We start from the raw sequence: 22,519 nt of genomic DNA, 5'->3' as shown, positions 1-22,519 counted from the left end.
AGAACCGAGCTTGAAATAAAATAAACACATAATGTGTCATGCCAAAACACCTCAAATATGTTTGTGTTTTACAAAACCACTGTCTTTCCAAGAGTTTCTATAATACAAGCAAGTTAACGTAGTAGTATTTCAACTAAAATGTTATATTATTAATGTTAAGCAAATCATTTTGTTCCATATAAACGTGTAACACGTGTCCTAAAACATATTTGCATGTCCGTCTCTTCTCCTTTCTATGAAGTTCGGTTTGCGCCCTGAAGGTTTGGGCGTTGAAATGTCAGATTCATTATACAGAGTCGGCTCACCTGAACGATTCAACGACTCGCATGTCACAAGTTACCGCACAATCGTTTCCATGTTCTCATGTACGTGCGTAAATGTCACTTTTGATATATATATATATATATAATATATAATGATTCTATTGATCAAGGTGTCCTGGTTTTCTGATCATATCAACTATTGCAGCACAATGACCCTTTCAAGTTTCTTATTTTAGAAAAAGCTGCACTTTCACTCACTTACTCGAGGCTTTGTGCGAAACGGTTCACTGTTTCTAGTTGTCTAGTTATCGCTCACGTTTTTTATGCATTGCAATAACACAGTACAACGTTAAAGCAATAATTAAAGCAATTATCTTAAGATACCACTTCGAAGTCGATTGATTCGCAAACGAGTCGCTTTGCGAATCACGAAAACGAACCAGCTCTCAAAACGAGTCATTGGCGAATTGGATCCCGGCAGCGATCGCTCACATCGGCCGCCGCAGTCAGCCCGAAGCCCAGCCGTCTGAGGTGACGATGGAGGATCTGATCTAATGACAAATATGCTGTTTTACACCCAGAGCATCAGACTTATTGCTATGTGAAGTGAATCAGGTAACGTGTCGCTGCGTTGTGTCATACGGGATGTGTCTCAAAACCTAGCGTGCCGCCCGCCTGATGAAAAACTCGTGTTTAAGCACCGAACCCAAAGTCAACGTTGAGTGTGGTTCGTGTTTTAAGTGCGTTGGTTCGAGTACATCCAGGATTTTACCTCAGGAGATTAAAGCTAAGCGAGCCGTCTTGGGTTCGTTTGAATCGCGGTCGCGCATTGCGGCCTGCTCCGGTTTATTGAGACTACAGTACGAATTAATTTGCTTTACGACACTTTGTCTTGAATGTGAATCTTGATCAGATGAGGAATAGTTGTGCGACGAGTGTTTGTGTTGAGCTGGAGTCAGTTGTCAAGTGTACCTGACTGACCTGAACGAACACGATACGCAGTTCTGATGGGTTTCCTGGTTTATTAAACAGAAGGTATGAAGGTGCTTTCGTACCTCGAGTGTTTTGTATCTTTAGCGATGATGTTGTGATTTCTGTGTGGTTTATGTCAGTCAGTCATTGAGGACGAGTCTGTGTTAGCTTAGCTTGCTAACCCTACCTGACTGACTACCGCTAGCTGCTAGCAGTGAAGCGTTCTTTCTGTCTGTTTAACGTCCTGCACAGACTAAATCTCTCACTTCCGCGTATGCAAACAGGTTGAACTAACGCGAAGAGATTAATGTACATGTATAAATATGAACGTGGATGGTTTTATTGTGTTCGGGGACTCTTGTCTGTACAGTTAGCGCGGATGCTAATACACGCTCCGGCTACGGAAGTTAAATTGAAAACAACAACAGAAATGCGTTAAACATTGAATGTATTATAGTTTATTGTTGCACGTCTGGGTGGTTTTTGTGTATCTTATCACGTCGCTTACGTGACGTTTAAAAACAAATAATTACAGTTTACTAAACTAAGGTACAATGGTGTACTATGGTATTCTGTGGAGAAGGTTGTAAATCACTGAAATGATGTTAAAAGAATCTTTGATGATTATTTATAAAAAGCTTTTAGTTATTCTGATATCCATTGGGAAGTAGTTATTATATGTGTGTGTTTATTTGTTTTGGAAGTGAGTAGTTGGATTTCAGGTGTTCACGTGACTTTTCTTCATCATTTAACGTTTATCTTCTAATATTAGCACACTGTTCCTAGTATAGATTATTAAGGCATTTTGCAGACGCTTTTATCCAAAGCGACTTTAAAGATCATGTGTTGAATTCATCATCACTTTGATCTGTCAGCCGCTTGTGTCAGGTTATCGCTCGCTGTAGTGATGTCCAAACACTTTCCTGCAAAGTTTGTAAGATAAAGTTTGTTTCAACAACGTATGTCTCTCTTCTCAGGCCACGCTGAGATCTATCTGAAGTCTCGGTCATGTACTCGGAGTGGCGGTCGCTACACCTGGTGGTCCAAAGCGACCAGGGCCACCTGAGTGTATTGCACAGTTACCCGGCAGGCGTGGGACGGGACGTGGCCAATGCAGTGGTACGCCCCCTGGGAAACACCATCGGAGGCACGGCGTCCGAATGCTTCCTGAAGACTGACAAGGAGGTAAAGACTGTGTGCAACCACTCTCTTTATTCATTCAAACCCCAATGAATTATTTCAGAATAATTACTTCAGGACCTGTTAACTATTAACTGTTATTCTGCCGAGTTAAAGAGAAACCTGGAGGTGTCCTGTTGGAGAACATTCATACTGAGAATCACAGAGTGGGGGATTTTACACTGTTGACATACAAACAAACTCCAGACACAAAAATAAAAGTTTATAATTGTCATTTTAATGACATTAGTGTGTATTCTGAATACTTTGATACTGAATGAATACCATAGTATTATTTTCTGTGTGTGTTTCTGTACGCCCTGACCAGCGCTGTCTTGTGTCCTCCGGCTTCTTTTACATTTGCATGATCTGGACGGAAATGAAAACATCAGGAAAAATTGAGGCTGTTTAGTACCTGTGATTTTCGTTCGTTACTTTTAACGTCTGTATTTGTTAACGGCCTTCGTCTTCTCTCTTTTGTTTGCTTGTGTATCTTTGTGGTTTAAATATCTTCTCATCGCTGTGTGTGTGTAGCGCTGACTTCCCTCTTCATCTCATTGTGCTCGTGGTTCCTGTAGGCTTCTGTGTACTGTGATAAGGGCAGAAGGAAATCCTGTCAATTCCCTCTTCACCTCTGATTTGTTTTTCTTGACCTCACCCCCCCGAACCCTTTGCTTCTGATGAAGTTCATTGCCGCCCGATGGTGCCAGTTTGGAATAAAGTCCAGTAAAACAGCCATGCGGTTTCCTACATAATTTAACTACGGCTTGTACACTAATAGTGTCAGTGAACAAACCCTACATGTACTGTTTGAAATATGTTTATGCCTTTCGGCCGAATGATTAAACGATTGTGCTAAAATCATTTTCATAGATTCTGTGTTCCTGTTTCTTCTCGATTTGAAATGGGTTTCAACTTTTGTTATTCTGTTCTTAAGGTCAAATGGACCATGGAGGTTCTGTGTTACGGTCTGACGCTCCCGCTGGATGGAGATACAGTGAAGTTGTGTGTGGACGTCTACACGGACTGGATAATGGCCCTGGTTTCTCCAAGAGACTCTATCCCGCAGCCCATCATCAACGAACCCAATCTCTACGTTCAGACCATCCTCAAACACCTGCACAACCTTTTTCTGCCCAGGTGAGTTTGACCCGAGGGTTTATTTACCCATGATCTGTCAGTGTTTACAACACAAATGGCCCAAACAACTCTGTAACAGTTCACCTGTAATGCAACTGTGTAGTTTGTTAAATGACAGAAATGCTGCAGGTGTTTGAAGGTAACTTCATGTTTGTGGTTTATCGGAGGATCTGAGTGAGAGTGATTGAAATGTTTTTTCTCTTTCAGACCCGAGCACTTCAGCCTGATGCACTTTAAATTGTGTCAGCAAGTGTTATCTGCCGTGCAGAAGTTGGCACGAGACTCGTCAGGTATGGCCCGAGAGACGTGGGAGGTGCTCCTACTCTTCCTGCTCAGAATCAATGACACGCTACTTGCCCCGCCCACTGTGGGAGGTCCGTATAAATAACAACCACATTGACTGGCATGCAAATGAGAGCTTGTCCAAGATTTGCATCTAGACAAACTGAATTTTGTGTGCGCTATGCCAATGACCCTCCGGTGATGTCATTTGTGTTTTGTAGATGAATTTGTTTAACCTTTAACAAAACATTCGGCTCAAAAGGGTCGAGCTTAAACTCTGTTGAACACCAGATTTTGTTTTTTTTCTAGCTTATATGACGGGCATCACTTTTTTTGTCTCCTGCAGGAGGTATAGCAGAGAAGCTGGCGGAGAAGTTAATAAGCGTGTTGTTCGAGGTTTGGTTTCTGGCCTGCACACGCTGTTTCCCCACGCCGCCCTACTGGAAGACCGCACGAGAGATGCTGGCCAACTGGAGACACCACCCTCCCGTGGTGGAGCAGTGGAGTAAAGTTATCGCCGCTCTCACTTCCAGGTACTTCAGCAAGAGTGATGTGCAGTGCTATCAGTGATCTGATATTGACAGCAACTACACAGACACGCTGCAGTTTGTAGTGTGTCTATAAGATGACCTGCTTTAAAATGCTGAGTTTGAAGCGCACACTGTAACCGCAGGATATCATGCAGTCAACTGTTGATCTTTTGCTGTGTACGTTTTACTGCCTCGGTTTGTTTGATCTTCATCTCATTTGTTGTTCCGCAGGTTGCTTAGGTTCATGTACGGCCCATCATTCCCTCTGTTTAAAGTGCCAGAGGAGGACGCTAGTCTCATTCCAGCTGAGATGGACAATGACTGTGTGTCACAGACGTGGTATCGTTTTCTGCACATGCTCAGGTCTGCAACACAACCTGCTTTGTGTTTATTTCACACTTAACCCATGAGACAACAAACAGATCAGAACATGGATGCATGAGATGTTATAATCTGAAGGTCTCTCTCTCTCTCTCTCTCCCATCAGTAACCCCGTGGATCTGAGCAACCCCGTCATAGTGAGCTCCACCCCGAAATTTCAGGACCAGTTATTGGGGGTTAACAGTGTCCCGCATGAGGTCATGCATCACCCCTGTCTCAAACAACTGCCCCAGATCTTCTTCAGAGCAATGAGAGGAGTCAGCTGTCTCGTGGATGCCTTCCTCGGTAAGACCATGCACCATTATCTGTCTATATATACGACAACTGTAGTATGTATTCCTCGCAGCACTTTTGAGTACTGTGATTTGCAGTTTCACCGCAATGAGGCTGTGCTTTTGAGATCATTCATTTTGTGATGTTATTACTGTGCATTTCATTTGAACATCTGTGCAGTTTGTGTTTACTCTTTATTAGCCATGTTGTGTGACTGTCTTTCCATTTCTCAGGTGTTGCTGTTTCTAAGATACTCCCATGTTGTGAAATTCTGCCGATTTATGGTACTTGTGATGTTACTGCTGTTTGATAATCTGTACTGTAGAATTACATGCAAAAAAATCATTGTGCCAACCAAATAATTGGTCAAGTGGTATTGCTGAGCAAGGTGTCTGTTATTTTAAAGTGGTCTCACGTGTTTTGATGTTTTTTTTAGAGATATTGTTTTATGTTTCTCCGTTTCTCAGGACCCACAGTGTCTAGGAGCAATTTTCGAGACAGACTTCCCTCTATAGGTATACTAACCCTATCCAAACCCGATCAGTTAACCAACAGTAGCACTAACTCCCCACCAGACTGATTCTGTCCATTGAGGTGTTTGGGTGCAATAGAAGACCTCACATGCTGATCAGAAATACTGACACAATGAAAATGTGTTATATACAGTATTAGTAGAATAATGTGTACCGCCGTTTTTCCCCTTGAGTAACAGTTTGTCGCTGTATTTATGTTTTTCATTATAATCTCATTCTTCTCCAGGTGTTGCTGTATCTCGCAACAATTTTCGAGACCGGCTCCCATCTTATGGTATTTGATAACACGCCTCTGACCAATCGAAAGGGAGATTGATATCTATTGTAGATTTTCTTGGTGTTTGGTATACATACGAAAGCCTTTACCCTTTTATTTAATGGGGACAATAAATGCTAGAATAAAAACTACCCTGGTCCAAAACTTTCATGGGGTCTCTTGAGTTGTTGTCGAGGTGGTGGTGTCCATGATGAAATGACTTGTGAAATATAATCTCTGATCTTCCAAAGGCAACAATCAATGAATGTCTTGGGTTGTGATCTGGAAAGGTTTCTGAAACAGGCCAATGAAGGAGAGATTTCTTTCCTTTGCAAACCAATCGGGTTTTAGGCAAATAACTAATTTGAATGCAGGTTTGAGAGCATTTTCTACGCATCAGCAATGCAGCTTTGATGCTGAATGAAAATGCTGATGCTCATCTTTGGAGACTTACTGTTTCTATCAGCATGACTCTGACTTCCAGTTGTGTGTTGATGTAGATGTGTGTTAAATGAGGTATTATATGAACGACACCAGAAGATTCTTGTGTGTTCTCAAATATAAAATCTTTTTTTGGTGCATCATTGCATTACTCACCCAATCAGAACTCACCATGAAGCATTCAAATTAACATGTTTTATTCAATGCATAAAACTGATTGAAGCAATTTTTTGTTGAAAACTACATAAACAACTGCTATATCTATTTATTCTAACTACAGCTCACATCTGTTTGTGTTTACTTGATTATTTTGTAGTCGATGTGTCAAACAGATGTTTTGGGGCTTGCCCAAAAATTGAATGAATTCATTCGTTTCTTTCGTGAGATTTTGCAGCCATCACAACATCCAACATGATGACAGATGCTTTATGGGAGAATCTTGACAGCTGAAGGAAACCAAACGGATGTGACGTCTTATTTCTGTGTATTTTGGTTTTGATTCTGTGTCATTTTTCCATCTGTCTCAGGTATATCTCGCCCACGGTCAGACAGTGCTCCGCCCACCCCTGTTAACAGGCTCAGCATGCCGCCGCCCCCAACGACAACTAACACTACACCCCCTCACAACCGCAGACACCGCCCCACTGCTGTTACCAAGACAACCAGCAAAGCTTCAACGGTATGACCGTTGATGTGTCGCTTTGAAATTCAAATGGACATGTTCTGTTTTAAAATAATCATACTCTTCGTTACTCTTCAGACCAGCCAAACCAAAGTGGCACAGCAACCGTCCACATCGCCTCTTTCCAGCCCCAACCAGACAAGCTCAGAGCCACGGCCGCTCCCCGCCCCGACCCGACCGAAGGTTAACAGCGTGCTGAACCTCTTCGGCCAATGGCTGTTTGACGCCGCACTGGTCCACTGTAAACTTCACTCGGGTCTGAGCAGGGACAGCAGTATGACGGGTAAGACATTCTCTCGGTTTCATCCGTCTCACAATCAATACTGCGGTCACTCGTTCTGTTTGGTTTTTCATTTCTCTCCTTTCTTTACCTTTAAAGCGTGTTTGATTTTCTTTTCTTTTACACACACATTCCTACCTGCAAGATTAAACCACGTTCAGGGTTTGTGTCGAAGTGTGAAACTATACCGCCAATCTGGATGCAGTGAAATATTTATGAAGCCAAAAATCTCACCAAATATTTATTCTCACTGTAGTTATTTGCACAACATCTCAGTCAGATTAATATCAGATGGGTTAGTGGTGAGGATTTGTTTGAAAATGAACCCTCACTAACTAGTGTCCACTTGCATTACTAGTGCATCTTACATTCATAGCTAAAATATGAAATCTAAATTGAATCTGTATGAGGCATCAGTGCATGTTTTTTTGTGTGACAGAAATAATGTTTTGCTCTGTAATCTTTCATCTGTAATGAAATAATTGTTCCTCCAAAATCATTTCCTCTGTGGCTTCTGTACTTCCTCAGAAGTATATGACACCGGTCATTAGGTTTGATAGTCACACAACACAACAGAAGAAAAGGAACTTGAAACCAGATGGACACGCGTTTGTGTCATTACTCTCTGATGATAAAGCATGCATGAACACAGCTCAAGAAAAAAATGACTGTAATAGCCAAATATGGCTGTTAATGTGGAAGTTTTAATATATATTTAGATCTTTGTTTTATTTTTTGATACTGATACTTTATTTAGACAAAATTCTTTAATTGAATTTAGTCAATGAGGTAAACAAATGTAGGACATTACAATCACACTATAAGTGTTTAGGACTCTTTAGATCATACTGAAATTGTCAATCCATCTTTAGTTTTGTTTACTTTAGTTTTTTTGCATGATCAAAAAAACTGAAGCTCTTTCTGATGGTCTCATAAAAGCGAAGCAATGGAAACATTTTGACCTTCTGCACAGTCTTATGACCTCTACTGCTGTTCTTTGATTTCTTTCCATTTTATCTCTGTTATCTTGCAGCGACATTTTTCCAAATTCTTCTTTCTTATAAATCTTGTAAGTAGGAACGCAAGCTTTACCAGTTGCAGTTCTTTCATTTTCCGTTGATTTCCTTTTTTAATCTTTTATTTTTGGTTTGTTTGACCTCCACTCTTTCATTGTTGCAGTATTTGTTTTCTTGGGGCAAGAGACGTGCGCATACGCTGCTTGAGTCAGGGGTCCGTAAGGGGTCTTATTAATGACTGCTGCCCAAATCTCATCGGCTCAACTGCAACACATATTCTGCATCGTTGGAACGCAGAGCAACTGCGTTCCGTCGAGACCTGAGAATATCTGATGCGCTTGATCCTTCAACTTACCTGCCATCATTGAAACTAGTTCCTACCCATACCATCTCCTGAAGGACCTCTACTAACTAATCTTCTCCAAAGAAACGCACCAACCAGTGTTCTTTTTCCCCAACATTCATTCGACAGCTTTTGTTTTTCCTTAGCGTTTGATTCATTTCTTCAGTTTTCATCCGTTCATTTGGTTTTGTATGGATATATCTGCATGTCGTGGTTGTTGGTGCAGTTTGTTTCAGCCATGTTGTGCCTTATTGTCTTAATGTAGGATGCTGGACGAATAGAAATTGGATCAAGTTTGAGTGAAATGATATTTGTCAGACATGCTGTGATAAAAGGGAGACCGACCAGGAGGTGTAATTTGTTCAGTTTTGTACTGTCTTTTCAACTAATGGACTGAAATGTATTTGAATCTAGTTTTGTGTTTTCCAAACAAGCTTGTGTCTGTTCAGTAGATCAAAACAGTCCCCCAAGTGAATAGATCTTAATTTAATCCGAGTAAAGGACACTGTTATCTATAGATTTGGATTATTTTAAAACAACAAAACATTAATTGAGTTTAAGGATGTACGTTGTAGTGAGCAACGTCCTTTCTTTCCAAACTTACATGTAATGCAATCCAAAAACATGTAAGAGGTCTCACAGCATGCTTTTATCAGAAGGGATTCCGCTATTTTATTTCCGTACATATCAGAAGATCTCTTTGTCCGTCATCCCTGTAATGTCCTCCTGCAGTAGATGTATGAAAGTGTCATTTAGTCTTTGTGTTTGCTTCTTCCTCTCTGTTTTTCTTTCTCTCAGCCCTGGCGACTCAGGCTGGAGTTGAATTGAGACGGAAGGGTTCTCAGATGTCCACGGACACCATGGTGTCAAACCCCATGTTTGATGCAAACGAGTTTCCTGATAACTATGAGTCTGGGCGGGCTGAAGCGTGTGGAACTCTCTGTAGGATCTTCTGCAGTAAGAAGACCGGAGAGGAGATCCTTCCCGTCTATCTCTCCAGGTAAACGCTGGTGTCCTCGTGCTGTCTTCCAGTTTGTTTCATGAACACGTGAGGTTACTACATGCATCAAACGTGTGTTTGGATGATGTGGTCTAAAATCAATTCGTCTTGTCATTAGTGATATTGATCGTAATGACAAATGTGCCCTGTTTCTTTCAGTATCAGGTTTGGGTGGACTAAAAATGTTCCATCAAGGTTTTCTGAAAGACTGTTTTAATGCTGCTGCTGTTCTTTGGTTTCACAGGTTTTACATGGTTCTTGTCCAGGGCCTTCAGATATCAGACTTTATCTGTAGACCGGTTCTGGCCAGCATTATCCTGAACTCTTCAGCTCTCTTCTGCTCTGATCTCAAAGGCATCAATGTTGTGGTTCCATATTTCATATCGGCGCTGGAGACCATTCTGCCTGATCGGTGAGTCACTAAAAACCATTAATCTGTTGTTGTTTTTTTAAAGGCTTTTCTTGAATGAAAGATGAGGGGGAGAAAAAACCTTTAAACCGCTGTCACAAACACTGTTCTTTAACTAAAGAAATATAAGATGTTTTATAAACATTATTTTCATTGGAATGAAATGAAACTTTCCCATAACAGTTAAAAGGGACGACCTTTCTTCCAATGCTGTTCACTTTTAATTAAAACCTTTGGTTTAAAATTTAATTCACATTTATTTAAATGTTTCCTTCTGTTTGGTCTGAACAGAGAGTTGAGTAAGTTCAAGTCATACGTGAACCCCACCGAGCTGAGGAGAGCATCCATTCACATCCTGCTGTCCATGCTGCCTCTTCCTCACCACTTCGGCAACATCAAATCAGAGGTGCAGACTTCATCCGTAGAATCCAAAAGTTTTGTTTCCGTTAACTGATCGACTAGTATAAAAATACGAATAAACCCATCGTGGTTTCTGAATTGTCATTGGCAGGTTCTTCTGGAGGGGAAATTCAGCAACGATGATAATTCTACTCATGACAAGGCGGTCACCTTTCTCTCCCTCAAGCTGCGATTGGTCAATATTTTGATTGGCGCCCTGCAAACAGAGACAGACTCGATCAATACACAGATGATACTAGGTAAGGCTGTCGGGTCAATAAATCAGCTTACCGGTTTGTCTGCTGAAATGGATTGTTTTGCCTCACAAATCTGATTGGACAAGCCACGTTGCTGTGTGATAGCCAACATATGCAGACCATGTTAAAATTCTGTTAACAGCTGTTTTGTATGTTCTTCTGTTAACAGCGGCGATGCTCAATATCGTTCAGGACTCTGCGCTTCTGGAATCTGTTGGTACTCAGGCTGAAGTGGTACGAGCGTTTCTGTTCATTTGTTTAAAATGTCCAAGTGTAAACACACACGTGAGAGCAATTTCTGTTTGCGTGTATGTGTTTGTCTTCAGGCCAGTATGGATGGCAGTCATTCTCTGGCCAAGAGCCACAGTCGCAATAACAGCGGTATCAGCAACACGAGCGCGGGTAGCTCAGAGGCCACCACCCCAGACAGCGAGCGACCCGCACAGGCCCTGATGAGAGACTACGGTACATCTTTAACTCTAATTATTTCATTATGAAAGAACAGGTCACAATGACACACGCGGGATTGCATCAGTTCGTTCTGTTTAAAAGCAACACATAAAACGGTGACGTTTACAGTGTTTGGAATGTAGTTTGCATCACTCACGTTCATAAGAAACTCCTGAGCGCTGCAGCAGATTCATTGCAAGGCCGTGACCAAACAATGATTATTTGTTCCATCCCATCACAACCTTCAAAACACCACAAGGACAGATGAACAGAGGTTGTGAGGGAAATGTTTTTGCTGAACTTTTATCATGTTGTTTTCTCTGTGTATTTTGTGTTGGTCTTAAAGTCAAAGACACAGAAGAATGCGCTCTAATGCACCGTCTCATCTGCATGTTTGTCTAATGAATGGCTGCTTGTAAATACACGTGTTTTATCGTAGGCCAGATGGTGTGTATAATGTCACATGAACATTATACGTGAGGCTATGAGGTGTAAAATACAGTCCTAGTCTTCAATTCTCTTCTTATTTACAGTAATAAGAGTCTTGATTGATTGACAAGTACTGTGAACAGTACAGAACAGACTGTATGTCTCCATCACTGTCTCATATGGAATGTGGCGGCATCTTTGACTGAGTCTCTTTCTTGCAAAACTTCTTGAGTCCTTAACCAGTTTTTTGGGCATGATCTCAATCGTACCGCAGCTCATTATTATTTTGACCATTAGTCTGAATCAAATTGGTGATGTTGCTCTGTTTTTGTGTTTCATTTGTTTCATGGGTGTCTCGTGGCATGTGACTGCATCTCTGTGCCTGGCTTGTGTTGTGTGTGTGTTACTAACCCGCTGTGTGTGGCGTGCTGTGTTTTATATCCCAGCTCTTCACACAGACACTGCGACCGGGCTGCTGATCCGCAGTATTCACCTGCTCACCCAGAGACTCAACTCTCAGTGGAGACTCGACATGAGCATCTCACTGGCCGCTCTCGAGCTTCTCGCCGGCCTCGCCAAGGTACCCTGACAGATTCACGCTCGTACAGCGTGGTTCTGTATAGCCCTCATAGAAAATGTGATTAAAGATGTCATTGTGCGATGGACCGCTAAATCTATCTGCCAGAGTGATCAGTGTGTTTGGTCATTTTACTACATTCAGATCAAGGCTGTTTCGAGGGATCGTTTGTAAATAAAGCAGTTTGGTTTGATATATGATCACACTTCCCCTCCTCTCGTGTCAGGTGAAGGTGAGCGTGGAGTCCTCTGATCGAAAGCGGGCCGTCAGCTCCGTGTGCAGCTACATCGTGTATCAGTGCAGTCGTCCGGCTCCGCTTCACTCCAGAGATCTGCATTCTATGATCGTCGCTGCTTTCCACTGCCTGTGTGTTTGGCTGACCGAACACCCCGACATGCTCAACGAGAAGGTGTTGCCCGTCTGGAATGAAAAAACATACTAAAATATATTCCATTATTCATACGAGAGCTCCATACATAAGCTATGCCACTGCTGTATCATCTTCTGGGATCTAGACTGAGTGTTTTATCGATTTTTAGGATTGTCTGATCGAGGTCTTGGAAATCGTCGAGCTCGGCATCTCGGGCAGCAAGTCCAAAACCACCGATCAAGAGGTGAAGTATAAAGGTGACAAAGAGCACAACCCTGCATCCATGAGAGTGAAGGATGCCGCGGAGGCCACGTTATCTTGGTGAGCGAGACAGATGTGCACATGTTGCTTCCTCTCTTCCAACACACGGACCGATCTTCATTCCCAACGTTCTGTGTTCCAGTATAATGCAGGTATTGGGGGCGTTCCCATCTCCCAGCGGTCCCGCCTCTCCCTGCAGCCTGCTGAACGAGGACACGCTGATTAAATATTCACGACTCACCTCCACGTCCCACAGCAACTTCAGATACATTGTTCTGGAAAACTCTGTCATACTGGCCATGCTCGAACAACCACTCGGAAATGAACAGAGTGAGAAAAACACAGATTGTATTCTGTCAGGGGTGCAAAAAAATCATGGGTTCGATACACAATGATAAAATGTACAGCTTATCATTTTAATAACAGTGTCTGACAATTGCATAAATGTAAATTAATTGTGATGTAATTTTTAATGAAGGGTTAACGAAGGACAGACATTTTGTTATTATTCACCAGTCATTTTGAAATGTTGACGTCATCAAGCCAATGTCTTTAAACATGATGAAATGTTTTACAAGATTGGATTTTGTGTGTCGGCAGACCCCTGTCCATCAGTTACGATGTTAATCAGAGGCATGACCGGTCGCCACGCGTGGACAATGCAGCTCTTCCATCAGCCCAGAGGAGCAAGAGCCAATCAGAAGGTATGACCAATCACAACAGAGATGGACCAGCAGAGGCCAGTCGAATGACGTGGCTATTGTACATGGCAATGATGTGACAAGCTTTTTCTTTTTACCTACAGCAGGTGTTTGTCCCTGAAAGTCGTCCCACTCCTAAAAACGACGTAGGTATTCGGTTTAACGTCAAGCACAGACCGTTCCCAGAGGAAGTGGATAAGATCCCGTTTGTGAAAGCCGACCTGAGCATCCCAGACCTGCATGACATTGTGGATAAAGAGGTGAAAACATTTGATTAGAACAGCGGTCAGAAGATACTTGACCTTTGATTTAGTGTGTTATGAAGTGCAAATCATTTTGCAGATTTATACACGTGTGTGTTTATCAGAGTATGACTGCATGTGAAACACTGTCCATTAATCTTGTGTGTGTGTGTGTTTCAGCTGGAGCAGCAGCATGATAAACTTCGAGGCGTGATGGCCAAACAGATGGACTATGAGCAGAAGCTGGAGCATAACACAGAGGATTTATGGAGGAACAAACCCTACCCTGACCCTCTGACAGATTGTAAACCTCCTCCTCCAGCTCAAGAGTTCCAGACCGCTCGACTCTTCCTCTCGCACTTCGGCTTCCTGTCACTAGAGGCACTCAAGGTGTTCGAAGAAACCGCAAAACAATAATAATAGTTATTAATGGCCAGTCATGTATTTAAAACTATGTCTTGGAGGTTTTGTTCATGCAATAGAAGTCAAGGGGTTTAGTGTTGTTTGGTTATCAACGTTCATCAAAATATCTTCTTTTGTGTTTTTGAAGTCTAATTGGTTTGTGTGCTTTCTCAGGAGCATGGAAACAGTCGACTGCCTCCTCACCTCATCGCTCTCGACTCATCCGTCTCCGGCTTTTCCGAGGACATCAGTTATCTAGACCTGTTGCCTTCCCGACCGTGTGACACCGTCTTTATCTTCTACATGAAAGCTGGACAAAAGAGCAGCCAAGAGGTGAAATCAGAGTTTTAAATCTCTCTAACTCTTGTTGATTTTGAGAGTTTACCGCCGTTATGACTAACAAAATGTTTGTCTTCACATGCATGTAGATCTTGAGGAACGTGGACTCCTCGGCTAACGTTCAGCCTCATTTTCTGGAGCTCTTGTTATCTTTGGGCTGGCCGGTTGAGGTCGGACAGCACCCCGGATGGACAGGGAGCGTGTTCACCAGCTGGACCATAAACACACCCAATGGCACGGAAACACCAGGTACACACACACACACACACACACAATGAAGACCAAAATAAACCCTTTGCCACCTGCTTGAGTGTCAATGGTTGGTAAGACCTGTAATAATTGAATGTTTTTTGTTTTGTAGACGACTGTGTGACGCTGGGCGACACGGGCGGCGGTGTGTTTAACGGAGAAAAGCATGTGCTGTATTACGCCGATGGACTGACGGAAATAGCGTTTGTCGTTCCGTCTCTGAGCGACTCGTCTGGTACGTCAGCTCATCTACATTAAACACATGACTTCTGTTTCTCTATTAGCCCGTAGTGTGTTTGTTTTCTGTGCTAATGCATGAACAGAAATGAAATTAAACGTCACAAGCGTCTGATAACACACTGCAGAGTGCTGCTTATAGTGGATCTGTTTGCTGTGATGAGTTAAACCCTTTTAATGAATTTCTATTGATTTCTTCAGCATGACAAATGTTCATTTCTGTGATAATGTGTGCAGCGGAGTCGTCCGAGAGCAGCTTTCCGACCGCAGACTCCGACTCGCAGATGGAGCTGTTACCCGCTTTACTAAAACAACACAACCTCACGCTGGAGCTCAACCCCAATCACTCAGAAAACATGGGCCCGGCGCAGCGGGTGAACCATCTCTCCCTCTCTCAATGTTTCATTTCATTTAAAGTCTGTCTCACATTTTCTCTCTTTCTAGACTATACTGACGATATGATATTTAAGCAATAAGCAAGGAAAACAGTTTCATTGAAAGTCATTTTCAGAAGTGTAATATGTAGTCTGAATGGGTGCTGTACTGTGAGATTTACAGCACATTATATATCATGTTTCATTTATTGTGTCCGTATGGAAACCGGAAGTCACGACTTCTCCTTGACTTCTATTACAGTAGCAGTCAATAACATAATGTCTTGTGTGTTTGTGTGCTGTAATGTGTATTGTGTTTGTGGTGTTTCTTTCAGTCTCCCACGGTGAAGAGCAGGAAGTTGCCGGCGGGCCGGACCATACCTCCATTAGGACCAGATGCCAAAGTGTTGGTCGTGTGGGTCGAGAGATTCGATGACATAGGTGAAATATGAAGCCTGTTTACATGCGTGTACTGTTATGATTCTCCAGCATGATGAAATGCTTTTGTTCATACAGAGAACTTTCCTGTGTCAGAATTACTGACGGAGACGAGCACAGGTGTGGAGACAGCAGCCAACAGCACTGCGTCCAGGTAACGCACAAACACATACACGTATTGTTCAGTCACGGCTGTCTGTGCGTAGTTGACCGCTGTGATGTGAGTTTTAATATAGTTCATCTCACTCACCCTCACTGGTTTCTCACAGGTCCAGCTCTTCAGAGAAGGACGTCCCTATAATCTTCATCCACCCGCTGAAGACCGGGCTGTTCCGAATCAAACTACACGGTGCTCTGGGTAAATTTAACATGGTCATTCCTCTGGTGGACAACATGGTCGTCAGTAGAAGATCCCTCGGTACGTCTACACGTGTTTGTGTTTTCATATTTGATGTTTAAAATGAATCCTGTAGTCATGAATTTCTCCTTTGCTCTCTTTAGGGTTCCTAGTGCGAGAGACTGTCATAAACGCGTGTCGGAGGAAGCGTCTAGAAAGCGACTCTTACAGCCCTCCACACGTGCGGCGGAAACAGAAAATCTCAGAAATCGTGAACCGTTATCGTAATAAACAACTCGAGCCGGAGTTTTACACCTCGCTGTTTTTGGAGGTCGGTGAGACGAGTCTGAATCCGTAAATGCACGAGGGCGGTGTTTTTCAGCGTCTGTGACGATGGATAAGTTGTGTTTTCCATGTCGATAGGCCAAAATTTTGCAGAACTTTTGCTTCCTCTGTCTTAACCTTAAAATCCAATCTTTGTTAAATCCGTTTCACTGGGGTATCTCCTGAAAACTTGTACAGGTTCATTTCTCACCAAAACCCAACGAAAACCTAAACGTATTTAATGACATTTTTTTATTGATTCGTTGCTGTAATATCAGAAGTTTCAGGACATTTTATTTTCTCATTGTAATATAACTTTTTACTTTTTATTTATTGACATTAGCAAAATGTTGAGAATGTACAATAAATGAAAAATACAATATGCGTAATACATGTGCGTACTCTATATACTTGACAAAAAGTATATTGTGTTTTGTCAGTCTGGCAGTGTACAAACTCCGTAGGTCAAAAATAGATTTTATTTTCATTCATTAAAATAGGGACGGTTTTGGGTGAAATATGAGGTGGAGATGTTCTTGACAAGTTTCATGAGATGAACCCATTACTGTACTTCACACTGAATTAAATTATTTCATCATGTTTTATCATACACATCAGGAAGCATTCGCTCATCGTCACAGAAAGTCATTTCCTCCACAAACACGATTACAAAAAACACTAAAATCCACGTCATGTCGGCAGCAAGTGACACGATGCAAGTAGCTTCCTTCCTTCCTCCAGTCCCCACACACAAGCGTTACGAGTGTCATTCTTTTTACACATCTTCATGTCGTCCAACATAAACTTAATTCTTCCTCCTCTGAAGATCGTTCAGTTTATTAATAATGAGAAATAGAGGTGTCGAGACATTAAGATTTTTTGTTTCTCCATCGTGTCTCGCATCTCAACAGACAGTCGAGTAAGATTATAAGGGATTTGACCATACATAGACAAACTACTGAGTTTTCACCTGGTGCTCAGAAACACTGCGTGACCTTGAACCAGGATTCATTTCTGTTAAAGAACATATAAGGGCTTTTCATTTATTTTATCGGTGGTTTTACTTTGTCTTTTTTCTTTGATACAAATGTCTGCTGGATGTCAGAAACACTGTTACACACATTTATTTCCCCTGCGTTTTCATTTGCCAATATCTTTTTGTTTATTTGGGGCTTTGCTGTCAAGCGACACTGAATTCATCCAATCTGACATGTTAACCTGCTCAGCAGTTGCGTCCATACGTTTAGATTTTGGACGTTTTCACAACACAAGTACTGTAGACATAAGGGATATGACATGTTACTCTCCTCGGTCAACTATATTTGTTCTATTATTATGTCAATGTCTTTCTGTTCATTCACCCAAACAGAGATAGTTTGGATTCAAAGCAGAATTGAACATCATGTGTCATTTTTGTGGTCAGAAGACTCAATAATTTCTGTCGCCTTTTCTTTCTTTTGTAAGAAGAGAACTGTAAAGACCTACATGCGGCATTCAGAATGTCCGTGTGGTTGGTCGGAGGCATCGCTTTCCTCTTTCGGTGTGTAAATATTGGCGGTGTGGACTTTGTATAAAGTTTGACTTTGTATGTAAATATGCGGGTGTGAAGTCGAGCTCACTCATCTTATACTATTGATTAGAGACAGCACAGCAAACGAAAGCTTGTTTGTATTTATGCCTCATATATGTGTCCAAAACAAACGTTGGATATTGAATGTAACACATGTAATGAAATAAAGATTTTAATTAAATTCTTATCATAAAACGGCTGTGGTGCTGGCTTGCATTGTACTTAAGAGTTTGACTTGTGGTCGTTTGTCCAGAAAAGTACAGTACACCTAGAAATGCTGTTCAAATGACTTATTCTTATTTTTCTGATGTCTAAATAATGTATCGCGTCACAGATTTTCAGTTTCAATTGCTTTTCTTGAAAATCTGCTTTTCTTCGTGAGCACTGGTGGGTGGGTTCATTGTTTCCTTTGTTTTCAAAATCACATCCATATTGATTTTTTTTAAGTTCAGAGCAGGTACAGAAGTACAGAAGCTTACAGACCTGATCTCCTGCTGTTCCACGAAAACAAGGTCACATGTGCTGAAGTTTGACCCACATGTGAGCATCCTTCCATCTTTACAATCTGCAGTGTGCTAAAGAAACGAGAGAGAGAGCGAGACAGCAGAAGAGACGTTTCTGTGAGAAATCAGCGGGTACAAAGAGTTTTACTCTTATTATACACAATTTTCACCATATTTTCTTCCATGTTTGATTCAGTTTAGTGGTTGCATGCTAAATAAGACCGCTTACTCTTGGACGGGTGCAGATGATCGAGGGTTTGTCAGGAACAAAGGTAAAACCTGCAAACATTCAGATATCTTATTATTAACATTAAGTTCGTGTGCCACGAAGCTTGACTTTAATTTCTAATCTGATTTCCTATTTTGGGCTGATGGATGATGAAGTACACAAAAAAAGTCACACTGAGGGAGCAGAGATGAATCTAGACACCAAAACACGTGAGGGATATTGAACAGGATGCAGATTTGAAACCAATCTTCACAAAGAGTAAATAAAGATATGTGTGTTTTTATTGTTGGGTTAACTGTCTCTCTTATGTCAAAAGACTAAAACATTTACATATAATGATGGTTCATGGTCCTGCACATTCTACATTGAAATATGATAAACCTCAATTGCATGATGGACTAACACATTATCTATATATTTATTTAACATTATTTACATTTGCACTATATTTACTTTACGATACATAACAATACATACCTACGTATAACTGCACATTAAAGAAACTTGAATCATTTTATTAGCCTGCCAAAATAAATCAGTTGTGTCTGTAATAATTACTGATATTAATGTAGAATCAAGATCATTTCTAAGTAAAACAGGCTGATTTTACAGCGACCTGTTAAAGGTTTGTTCATGTGCAGTTTTGTATTGTTTGCTGGAACTCCCTCATCAGCATGATTCATAGCCTCCTGTCATCTGTATGTTCTCTCTGTGTGTGTGTGTTTGCACATTTTACGCCCCCATATACTCAAGCACTTCACTAGAAAGCCGTCGCGGTGCATCATGGGATGCCTCTGCGAGGCTGCTGTTGGCATGAATGTTTTAAATCTGTCTGTTTCCATCTTTGATTTTTTTGAAGTCGTAATACAGACATCAAATATGGTATATTTAACCAAAATGTCTCAAATAACATCAGAAATAATGTCAACACAATGGACCATTGTAACTTAATGCTTTTAATCAGTTAAAGACGTTTTCTTAAAGTGACCCTTTGCGTGTACAGTTTTGCAATTTTCAGTAATAATTCACAACGCACAGTTTATATAGTGAAGCCTGTGTAGAAGATTTTAGAAGTCCATCAGGAACGTCATTGGTTTCCTTCAGTGGGACAGATGGCCTGTTTTGGGGGATTTGCTTCAGCATTTGTGTGTGCTTGGTGATATTTGGACGGGTCTGTGGAGATGTGCAGATCAGAAGAACTGAAAGAAGAACAAGATTTGTTTTTTATTAATACGTTTCTTTTTATACAGTGAAAGTCAAAGGCTTATTTTTTTGTTACCAATTTCTTTTTAGGTGAAATCTTTTCATCATCTTGTTTATTTAGGTGTCTTTAGGTTTTTAACCGTGTCAGGGTCGCAGAAGTCTGCTGTCTGGTCCTGCAGCTGAAGGGAGTGAGGAGAGTGTTGTCATGGTAACAACCCTAAACTGTTTAGACCGGTGATGTATAAAGCACCTAAAAGCAAAACTTGAGTAAAAGTACAAATATAGCTTTCCAGAAAGTTACTTGACCTTTTAAAGTATGACTTGAGTAAAAGTTTTAGTTACAGATAAATATTGTACTTCAGTATCAAAAGTACTTTTAATAATAAATCTACTTAGCATTTAAAGTAAAGTCGAAGCAAAAGTTTTTAAAAATTGAATACTTTTCTAGCATAAAGATATAAAAGGGTGTACAACTTTGAAAAAGCTCAGTTTTATCTGGAACATGTTGTCACAATGCTATAAAAATACAAGTCAACTTACAACATATAAGTTCAGAAACTACATCTTAATAACTTGACCTTATAACTTTATAAAAGTATAGTAACCTCCCACCCATAATATAATCCATCTAAGAGAAGAACTTGAAACAAAATCAGAACAAATCTGTGTGGCCCTTACTTCTTTCTTTCCTTGCATTTCCATCACAGTAACAACCAGTCGTTTGATGTTTCATTGAATCTGTTTATCTTTAAAAGAAGCAGCACATAAAACCTTGTGTAGCTCAGTGGTAAGAGCTTTGTGTTAACAACGCGAGGTTGTGTGTTGGATCCCAGGGGATTGTAGATACCTATGTATAAATGTATAGGATAATGCAATGTAAGTCTCTTTGGATAAAAGCATCTGCCAAATATACATGAAATAAAAAAATTTTCACTTTGAGCTTTAACCAATGATTAGTTCTGTACTGTCATGGTGAACGGATCGCCTTGTCTATTACAGTTCTGTTTCTATGCTTTTATTTTGTAGAACATGCTTAGAGTAAAAGTAAACATTTTGTTCAGGAAATGTAGTGATGAAATGTAGTGTAAAGTAAATGAAAAAGTCTGCATAAATATGAAGAATCAAGTAAATTACAGATACTCAAGTATTTTTACTTTATTACATTACAACACTGGTTTAGACACTACATGTACGGCCCTTTGAAGAGCACTTGTTTTCAAGTCAATTGGAAAAAGAATGGTCTCATGTTCATTTAAATACTAAATTAAATTGAATTGAATCCAAAAATTTAAAGCAACAACAAAAAAGTATTTATACGCTTTCATTAAAATGAAATTTAGCTTTTGACATGGATGTTAAATCCCGGTTAATAATAACCAACAGTCAAGTCTAATTATTTGTTCTAGACGTCTGTTGTATGTAATGCATCCTTTCTAAAACACAACACTAGACAATAGGGATCATTTGATAGTGTTGGGAGTGTCGACCTTCAGGACATCCTGCTCAAAAGAGTCATTTTCTGAGACTCTTGACATCTTTTCTCTGTTTATCTCTCTAATTCACTTCAAAACAAGTCCTTGAGATTGTTTAAGTGCAGCTATATGGTGTTTTTTGATGACCGGCTCACCGTAAGATAAACGGTTGGACCCGTCTGTGCTGTACGGTCAATGACGTTAAACACCCAAGCATTCACGCACAACCTCAATGGGCTTATTGTTAGCAGATTTGTTGTCATGGAAACTCAAGCAAGAAGAGATGAAAAACAGCGTTCCATTTATTCCTTAATATCTCCTCGGGTCTGGGAAAAATATCATCGGTTTGTGAATTTGCAATGGACACTTTCTCCATCTCATCAGAACTCCTGTACCTTCAGAAAGTAAATGCTTATTTATAGGAGCTTTGGTGTTAAATTGCTAATCATTTGTAGGCTTTCTCCCATGGGAAGAGTTGAGTTGTCAGGCGGAGGTGCAGAAATAAGCCCAAGTGCTGCTGACCGATTGATTCCCACAGGACCGTGAGAGCTCAGACCTTGATCAATAATTGATCCGTCTGATGTCAGACCTCGCGTATTGTTCTGCATCTCTCACCTCCAGCTACACATGCGTGTAAAACAGTTTAAGAACAATGTTCAACATAGCACCATGTGAAACACGTGTTTCTTCTGTACTAAACAATTTGTTTTTAATGCTGATACTTTTTGGGTAGTTCAATAATAATAATACTGCCATAATGCTATAATAAATAATTTAATAAATAATAATCAATACGATACGAATAATAATGTTTATAATACTACTACTAATAAATAATGATTATGAATAATTAAATACACAATATTAAGTTGTTGTTATGTTTTAAATCAGGTTTTGAGATGGAATTTCTAGCAATAATCCATTCAGACAGATGTTGAGATTTGACTCTTGAAAGCTGTTTAAGGATTGAAATGAGCATCTACGGAGATCTTTATAGTTTCCTGAGTTTCTCTACTCGTTGTCTGTTTGGCAGGTTTGTTGAATAAATCTGAGATTGCTCATGATTTGATTTGGCAGGATCTGAAGCGGCTCGCGTTGCGTCCCAGAAGATGCTGATGTTGTCTCGAAACAAACACAAGAAGCTTCGCTGTGACAAGCACTCAGCAGTTCAGGAAG

At 40.7% G+C, this 22,519-nt stretch overlaps 1 protein-coding gene across 6 annotated transcripts; it reads left to right on the top strand.

The window, feature by feature from the left end:
* The first annotated feature begins 705 nt into the window (after positions 1-705).
* ralgapb (Ral GTPase activating protein non-catalytic subunit beta) lies at positions 706-18,156 on the top strand. 6 transcript variants are annotated; one of them, XM_079459942.1, is made up of 33 exons: positions 706-878; positions 2,213-2,420; positions 3,352-3,554; positions 3,762-3,928; positions 4,183-4,369; positions 4,598-4,729; positions 4,854-5,032; positions 5,254-5,304; positions 5,488-5,535; positions 5,780-5,827; positions 6,778-6,929; positions 7,011-7,215; positions 9,370-9,571; positions 9,816-9,983; positions 10,272-10,386; positions 10,492-10,639; positions 10,806-10,870; positions 10,963-11,101; positions 11,962-12,095; positions 12,319-12,501; positions 12,632-12,783; positions 12,866-13,053; positions 13,324-13,427; positions 13,532-13,684; positions 13,847-14,056; positions 14,243-14,401; positions 14,497-14,656; positions 14,769-14,891; positions 15,131-15,267; positions 15,603-15,708; positions 15,784-15,859; positions 15,975-16,123; positions 16,207-18,150. In XM_079459942.1, the coding sequence occupies exons 2-33, from the start codon at positions 2,244-2,246 to the stop codon at positions 16,398-16,400; spliced, it is 4,614 nt and encodes a 1,537-aa protein (XP_079316068.1). In that variant the 5' UTR covers positions 706-878; positions 2,213-2,243; the 3' UTR covers positions 16,401-18,150. The 6 variants fall into 6 exon arrangements, with proteins under 6 accessions (XP_079316068.1, XP_079316066.1, XP_079316069.1 ...); XM_079459940.1 differs by having other exon boundaries at positions 13,529-13,684; XM_079459941.1 differs by lacking the exon at positions 706-878 and adding an exon at positions 984-1,298 and having other exon boundaries at positions 13,529-13,684.
* Positions 18,157-22,519: the final 4,363 nt, after the last annotated feature.

Source organism: Barbatula barbatula (genome assembly GCF_947034865.1).
Source record: "Barbatula barbatula genome assembly, chromosome: 7".
NCBI lineage: Eukaryota > Metazoa > Chordata > Actinopteri > Cypriniformes > Nemacheilidae > Barbatula > Barbatula barbatula.
The sequence above is the reverse complement of the archived record's forward strand: the minus strand, read 5'-3'. Positions and strand labels throughout refer to the sequence as shown.

Bases quoted from the DNA above. Each gene is read 5' to 3' on its own strand.
- ralgapb (XM_079459940.1), top strand. From the start codon at position 2,244: ATGTACTCGGAGTGGCGGTCGCTACACCTGGTGGTCCAAAGCGACCAG. The intron at 3,555-3,761 runs GTGAGTTTGACC...TTTCTCTTTCAG, and splicing joins CACAACCTTTTTCTGCCCAG to ACCCGAGCACTTCAGCCTGA. The intron at 15,860-15,974 runs GTAACGCACAAA...GGTTTCTCACAG, and splicing joins GCCAACAGCACTGCGTCCAG to GTCCAGCTCTTCAGAGAAGG.